Raw genomic sequence first — 7,601 nt, forward strand, 5'->3', positions numbered from 1 at the left:
GCTTCCCGGGGAACCGCCTGCCCAATCGGGGTGCACGCCCACTCCACAAGGAGTTTGGCGTTGTCATGGGGTTGGGCGAAAGGTATGTCTATTCAGGACATTTGTTTCGCAGCGGGCTGGTCGTCTCGCAACACGTTTGCGAGATTCTATAATCTGGACATTCCCTCGTTCGCATCACATGTGCTGTCAGTGCAGGAGGAGGGAGTTGAGCAGTCTTTGGACTAAGCTATGGGCACGCCCTGCCTAGCGCGTGCACTAGCCGTGGTTTCTACCAGGTCAGCGTCAGTTATTGTTGCAATAGCTGCGGTTGAGGTATTCATTCACTATCTAATGTGGTCCCTTTATTATGCCCGCATTATAAGCCGGCAGTGTATTCCCAAGCACCAACATATTGCTGCATTTTCCCCATATCACACCAGTGTTGCTTATCTGGGTGCACTGGATTACGATGGTGTAAGAGCTGATTTGGCTCTGTGCCAAGAGGTGTTTCAACCAGGTCCGGTACCCGACCTAGAGCTAATGCGCTGTAAGAGCTAGTGCTTATGCTCTTCTGTGGCTCGATGCGAGCTGGGCCGGACAGTATTTCCCACACGGCGGGGGTTTTATTGTTCCCCATACGTAATGTCGAGAGACCGACTCGATAAGGGAATGTCCCCGGTTACTCACGTAACCTTAGTTCCCTGAGAGGAGGGAACGAGACATCACGTAACCTGCCATGTGGAAAAACCTTCCAGCCTCATTACTCTCGTTCAGTGGAAGATTCTGAGGGTTTTGGCGCCCACCGTCACCTATATTGATGGCTGTCAGCTAATCAGGTGAGGGCGAGGGCGCCATTGGCTATTTGCAAGCAAAAGAGTTATTCAATCAGACTTCATAATTTCGAGGAAATGGATTTCCCCATACGTAATGTCTCGTTCCCTCCTCTCAGGGAACTAAGGTTACATGAGTAACCTGGGACGTTTTTGAATATTGACGCGCCGATTCACGCAATACTATGCGTTGTCGGTGGGGGCGACATTGCAAGTATTGTACATTAATTCAAGTATATTGTGTTTACAGAAGAAGAAGGTTTGAATACATTGGCGGGCGAAGAGGAAAAATTATGCGAACTTATACGTATTCATCCACATTTATACGATAGTTCATCGGCAACAGAATACACTTCTCTTCAGTTGCCATTGTGATCTGAATATCACCCGACTCTACTACCCCCTGTTGCGTGAGCGGTGTATTGCATACACGCATCACCCGTGACGCTTGCGTTCACTGTTTAGACTATGAAAGGGAGCGCGTCGCACGCGTTGCTTGCTCACGTTTCTCGCGTTGTCTATGAATCGGCCCTTAGCCCTGATAATGCATCAAAACAAACAGACGGGACGCTGGAAGATGAACATTTACAGATGATTGAGAGCGGTCAGATCTCCCAATCATTACACCAGAAGGGACATAAATGAAATGATATGAAGCTGGAGATTGTGGATTCTATTTTAGATTGTGATAGACCATATAAATTTAATAATTTAAAGCAGTTTGCTAGTTTGACTTATCCTCTTTCAAAGACTGTTCAGAAAACACACACACAAAAAAAGCACATTGTATTGAGGTGGTTCATCATATGTGAAACAACATAAATAATACTATTTGTCACAAACAGCAGCTTTTTATGTAACTTCTGAGTGTTTTCTGTAAAATAATATACAGATATTGCATGTTTCCCCTCTGCATGTATGCATAGAAACATTTCATATTTGTGTAGGCGGAAATTGTATACAAAAAGGGTATTATTCCTTACTTCAGTTGGAATGGAATAACTTTTGCATAGATTATGATAGAAACAAATTTCCTTTTTCCTCTATTAGCTGACATGTGCTGGAAACACATAAAATTGAAGCTGAAAACTGAAGCTGCTAGGCCCTTCATTGCCTGAGCTATACAATTTCAAACTTCAGTTTATAAAAATAAAATAAAAAAGCGCCTTGTTTTTTTCCCTATTTATTATAACACAGACAACATATATAATCATTTTTATCAATTTCAACAGTGTTTTATGTAATTTCAAAGGGTTTCCGTTAAAATGATACCAAACTTCTGTATTTACACCTCTGCATGTAGCAAAGTGAAGCTTTTTAATTTAGGTAGGAAAATGGAAAACGTAAATTCCCAAAATAGCATTTGAGCTTAATAATGAAACATGGGAAAATGTAAGAACTCTAGTCTTAAAAGACTGTAAAAGGTTACTTTATTGCAGGCAGTGTTTACATAAATTCTCAGTACATGAGAAATAAGAAGATTTAGTTTTTGTTTGATTTGGTACCATTCATATAGCTTTTGGTTATGAGTTAGAATGACAATACATATGTACTCGTAATACATACTCAAATAAAAAAATCTAAATCATCCCAAGGATTGTGAAAAGACAAATAAACCCACCAAATCAACATTAAAACTTATCCAAACATAGGTAAACTAAAAGTAAACAGAGAACCTAGATGAACCAAAGAGGTTCTTTATGTAAAACCTTCAGCTGAAGTCCCTTCAATGTTAACGTCATCTACAAACTGTACATTTTAAATACCAAAAACCTTGCTGTGGTTAATAATAAAAAAAAAGTACAGTGAAAAGGTACACATTTTTTCAATTGATAAAATGACATCTAAAAGTAGAAATAAAACACAAAATAAAAAGTAGAAAAAGATGTAGTGTATTTACTATATTACAGGGGTCTTTTGCAGGCCATTTGCGGTTACTGCTTAATTATTGTGCTGAAGTACACAATTGGTCCCAATGACAGTAGTCCAGAAGACATTCACTTGTAGGTGGTGACTGGTGAGTAATGAAAGATCAAGTTAGAAATGAAGGACAAGCAAGGGACTCAGATCACAGCGGTCATACCACTGTGAGAGCTTTTATCCTGTAAAGAAAAAAAAATTATGATTAGACAAACCGTAACAATTATTTACATTTATTCTTATTCATTTGGAAGACACTTATCAAAAGTGACTTAAAAATACTATGCTATTTTTTTGTTCAAACCTCCATTTCAGCAAACCAAAAGCATACTTTCAAACACAAAAATAAAAATTGTCATTTATTCACCCGCATTTCATTCCCACGCTGTATGACTTTCTTCTACAGAACACAAAAGATATTATTTTAAAGAATATGTTTTTGTTCATACAATAAAACGCAAACAAGCCGAGACATTTTTCAAAATATCTTCTTTTGTGTTATCAGAAGAAATTAAATCATACAGGTTGTTTTTGGGTGAATGGTTCCCTTTAAATGTGTCCTTTTTGAGACCACAGTATACAATCACAGCTTCTTAGTGATGAACAAATCATAAATCTACATTCTTACTGAGAGGTGGTCACTCCTCCTGCTGTGGCCAGGTAAATTATCAATGGTAGAATAAGCTGGTGGTTTCTCAGACAATCTCCCTTGAGATTGCTTCCGTTTTCTAAAACTGTCCTCCTCGTCTGAACTCCAGGAGCCTCTATGTGGAGAAGGCGAATAGCTCCTGTCTCTGCGGTTTGTCGCGTGCTCCAGCTCCTCCAGAAGCTCCGCTTTACTGCGAACACGTGGATGAGACCTATCCGAACCCGAAACTCCCCTACGTCCTGATGAACCTCTCGCTCCATGCCTGTCGTCCAAGTCTGATTCGTCGCTGTAGCTGCGCTGTATCTGTGTCCCTCTCCGTGAAGATGACGGCTCCCTCCAGGAATCATCACGATGATGACCGTTGCGGTTTGAGCTACCACTGGAATGATTTGATAGCCGTTGTCTTCCACCATCATTGGTCCGCCGAAAGCTCTGTTTCGCTCGGCCCATGATGGGAGGCAGCTGGATGACCCTGCGCTCCACACCTTGGACACCCATCTCATCCAGGGCTGAGAACATACTGGGCGGCCTGGCTGATAAAGGCATAGCTTGGGGTATGGGTTGAGCTGGTGGAGTTGCATATTGGGGTTGTGAGGCCACATATTGATGAGGAAAGCTTTGTAACGGGACTTCTGTGTAGTAATGTTGAGGCTGAAGCATTGGGGCAGCCATATCCATCCCTCTTACTTGGTTCTCCAGAAAATCTAACACCTGGTTATTAACACGTCCACTTCCATTTATGCTGCCGTTTGAATGGTATCCATGGGGAGGTACGAATGGGAGGACAGGTTGAGAAGGATGAATGACCATCGGGGCCATGGGAAGGTTGTGCTTGGATGGAGTTTCTGAAAAAGACCCTGTGGAGGACAAATTATGAGTGTCAAGTCATTACTGATCAGAAGCAGCACTACATAAATAAGCAGATTACTAAATGTAGTTATACTGACCTGAATACAGTAAAGGGTTCGCTTGAGAAGATGCCTTTGAGGCAACTGGGCCATAGATGGGCTGGCCATGGAGCCACGGTACCATTGCTTTTTGAGCATCACGCATCATCTTGTGCTGCATCACCGCTAAATAGACAAATGAACATGGAAGAAATAATTCACTATGTTTTCTTTTTCAATAACATTTAATTTTATAGGATGGACTGTGAAGAAAGTTACCTGGTATTAGAAGACAACAAATTATTAGAAATATTTTTATTATTTTAAATAATACTTAATATTATTTATAAAATACATTATGTGGTATTTTCCTAGTGCACAGATTATTTTTCCACATATTATTATAATGAACACTAAATTATAATATGTTATCAATATTATTGTTGCTTTTATTCATATTATCATTTAAAACAATACTAGTATTATTATATTTATTACTAGTAAAATAAATTTTTATTTATTTATAATGCATATTTTGTAGTATTGTCAATCTACTTATTTAGTTTTCATTGTCAAAAAGAAAAAAAGTTTCATGATATATTGCATTATTATTGACAAACTAATCAATTGTTATGCAGAATGTGATTTTGTAATCAGTAGACATTTATTTCAAAGAACTGATATCCAGCAGAAGTAGAACACTTTGAATAATGTAAAAAAATTAAATATTGTAACATTTTATCCGGTGTGATAAATGCACACACAAGGATACTAAAGTAATAAAGAGTCAATGCACGTGGATACCTTCTTCTGGGCAGCAGCAAGTGCGCGGACAGCAGGGACAACGGACATAGCAGCAGCAGTTCTGAGGACAGCACTGGCAGCAGCAGATACAAATCAGTATGAGGAGGAGCAATCCACCGAGGACGATGAGCAGCACAGTCAGCCAGTCTGAGAGGAAGAGGGGGTATGACCAGCATCAACATCTATAATGTTTTTGTGTTTAAACAAGTCTTCAGTGTGCTGATACTTACGATACACAATGAGTCTGATTTCTTTATCGGAGTCTCCCACAACATCACCTGCTGCATCGATGGAGCAGAAATACATACCATTGTCCCACCACATCACCTCATTGATAACCAGGTCAGCATCTGAGAAACAAATACAGAAAAACTAAATTACTGGCTCTTGTTAGTGAAACCTAAAACAAGAAAATATAAATAATACATTGTAAAGAATTAGCTATATATTTATATGATGTGAGATAAAATCTAATTAATTAGATTTTCAAACCCAACTTTTGAGCATGTAATAAATTATTTCCTACTTTTTGATCATACATTTTAGGAAGCCTGTTAGGATAATTATAAAAAGATCCTACACTGAGTACTTCATTTTTTATTGGGTGTTTTAATTGGGAGATTGACAACTGGTATTTTTATAAGCATTTTATAGAAGTGTTCTGCTATACTAGTAAAAATCTGTCATTGATTTATGTCGTTGCTCCTGCATGTCCAGACTCACTGTTTTGTATGTATATTTTGCGATTTTGATATTCTGATCCCAAAATAGCTTCATCGAGGCCTCTTTTCTGAATCACTATGCGGACAGTGCGCTTACTGTCTGGACAGTCATTGGCTGGGTCTTGCTTCAGACCTAGAGCTGCTTGATATGCTGAAGAAAGAAAGAAAGAAAGAAATGTACATGGTCACATCGATCACCACATGTAATCCATTCAGACAAAAAAAAAGCCTTCTATATTCAGTTGATCTACACCACTCACCAGCTGAGTAATATTCCAGCACTGGATCCAAACAGAAGGACTTGTATCGCCATGTGACCAGAACATTTTGTGGGTTTGCAGAAGTGGAATAGTCACATCCTAGAGTGACAGAAGCAAACAACATCGTGCGTCTCTCTGTTTGAGGAACCGTAACCTGGATAGACAACAGCTCTGAGAATAGAGGGAGAGGGATCAGTTAACATACTGTTTGCATCATTGCTCCACACTTTCTGTCCGACAAGCTTAGCATTACTTTTACAGTACTTCATTTAATTTATTTAGTTAGTTAGTTAGTCAAAAACCATGTTCAGCAAAATAAATGTTTTAAAGCGGAGCATAACAAAAATAACTATATTCACTATTTACATTTTAAAACTAGCCTACATCTATTCCTGTACCAGGCCTGAAAATCTTTATTTTACAAATCCTTACACACAAACAAAATCAAGTTTCATTAAAACATAATCTTAACATTCTGGCTGTTATGAAGCTTGTAAATCACGTGATCAGGATTATCTGCCTGTCATGTTTGCACCTGTTGATGATTACCCTCGCTACTGAACTTACAGAATTACCAGAAATGTTTCAAATTCTTTATTCTTATTGTATGTCACTAAATGAAACTCCTAATATTCCTGTTTTAAACCCTCAGAGTTATTTGGAATGCCGACTTACCTGATGGAAATACGCAGAGCACGAGCGCAAACACCTCGAGCTTCAGAGTTTCTTTCATGTTTCTCGGTTACACGGAAGTTTTTTTTTTTTTCTTTTTCTTTTTTGTATTTTCCGAGACACAGATAAATCCTATATTTGCGACACAAACAAAAACAGACGATGTATGCTGGCCATCATGTCATCGTAAAAAATATATCCATATATTTTACCTAAATTCTCTCGAGTCAGTGTAAACACTCCTTTGCTCTTGGAAGTCTCCCCATTCCACGATGACGTCACAGACCACACCCACCAACAGGTGCACAACATGTCATGTTACTTTATTTAAAGTTATTAATTCATTATTGTTCAAAATTGAAATTATTTTTCACATTTTTATTTTTGTAAATATGTTTCATCGCCCAAAGTATAAGGATATTTGCGTTATTTACTTTATTCGATGGAATGAAGAAATATGTTTGTAGTTATTAACATTTAAACACTAGGGGGCATTCCAAGTCTTCCAACGTTCTATGACAATAATTAAAACCCATGTAAAACTGACCAACAACAGAATCTAACCAGATGTGGAGACCAGCAAACAAGCTTAAGGTAAATTCGTCTGTGTCCTTTGTGTTTTTAATTTAGCTCTCAGAAAGGAACGCTGTTTGAGGATGTAACATTAAAATCATGCTATCTTTCCAAAAATTTACAAGTAAAAAAAAAGTAAATTAATTCCAGCTCTAATTATGAATAAGCGCCGCGGTGTTCTTTCAAAACTAATGTAAACTGCCACCACCATAATATTCATATGGCGGGCTATGTTTTTGTTTACTATAAAGAGTGTAATCATCCTATTGGCGGGAAAGGATGTTTTATTAATCGTTAATAATAAC

General features: G+C 38.3%; 1 protein-coding gene across 2 annotated transcripts; it reads right to left on the reverse strand.

The window, feature by feature from the left end:
- Positions 1-2,222: 2,222 nt before the first annotated feature.
- Positions 2,223-7,027, reverse strand: ildr1b (immunoglobulin-like domain containing receptor 1b). 2 transcript variants are annotated; one of them, XM_052565696.1, is made up of 9 exons: positions 6,936-7,027; positions 6,727-6,855; positions 6,052-6,222; positions 5,793-5,942; positions 5,300-5,419; positions 5,070-5,216; positions 4,326-4,451; positions 3,358-4,235; positions 2,223-2,911 (listed from the first exon to the last, which is right to left on the reverse strand). In XM_052565696.1, exons 2-9 carry the CDS (start codon positions 6,782-6,784, stop codon positions 2,873-2,875), a joined length of 1,689 nt encoding a protein of 562 aa, XP_052421656.1. In that variant the 5' UTR covers positions 6,785-6,855; positions 6,936-7,027; the 3' UTR covers positions 2,223-2,872. The 2 variants fall into 2 exon arrangements, with proteins under 2 accessions (XP_052421656.1, XP_052421657.1); XM_052565697.1 differs by having other exon boundaries at positions 6,727-7,003.
- Between the last annotated feature and the right edge of the window lie 574 nt (positions 7,028-7,601).

Source organism: Carassius gibelio, chromosome B9 (assembly GCF_023724105.1).
Source record: "Carassius gibelio isolate Cgi1373 ecotype wild population from Czech Republic chromosome B9, carGib1.2-hapl.c, whole genome shotgun sequence".
In the NCBI taxonomy this organism is placed as follows: Eukaryota; Metazoa; Chordata; class Actinopteri; order Cypriniformes; family Cyprinidae; genus Carassius; species Carassius gibelio.

Coding starts and splice junctions, on each gene's coding strand:
- ildr1b (XM_052565696.1), bottom strand. CDS start 6,784: ATGAAAGAAACTCTGAAGCTCGAGGTGTTTGCGCTCGTGCTCTGCGTA. Junction 4,236..4,325: donor GAACCCTTTACTGTATTCAG/GTCAGTATAACT, acceptor TGTCCTCCACAG/GGTCTTTTTCAGAAACTCCA. Junction 2,912..3,357: donor GGAGGAGTGACCACCTCTCA/GTAAGAATGTAG, acceptor TTTTCTTTACAG/GATAAAAGCTCTCACAGTGG.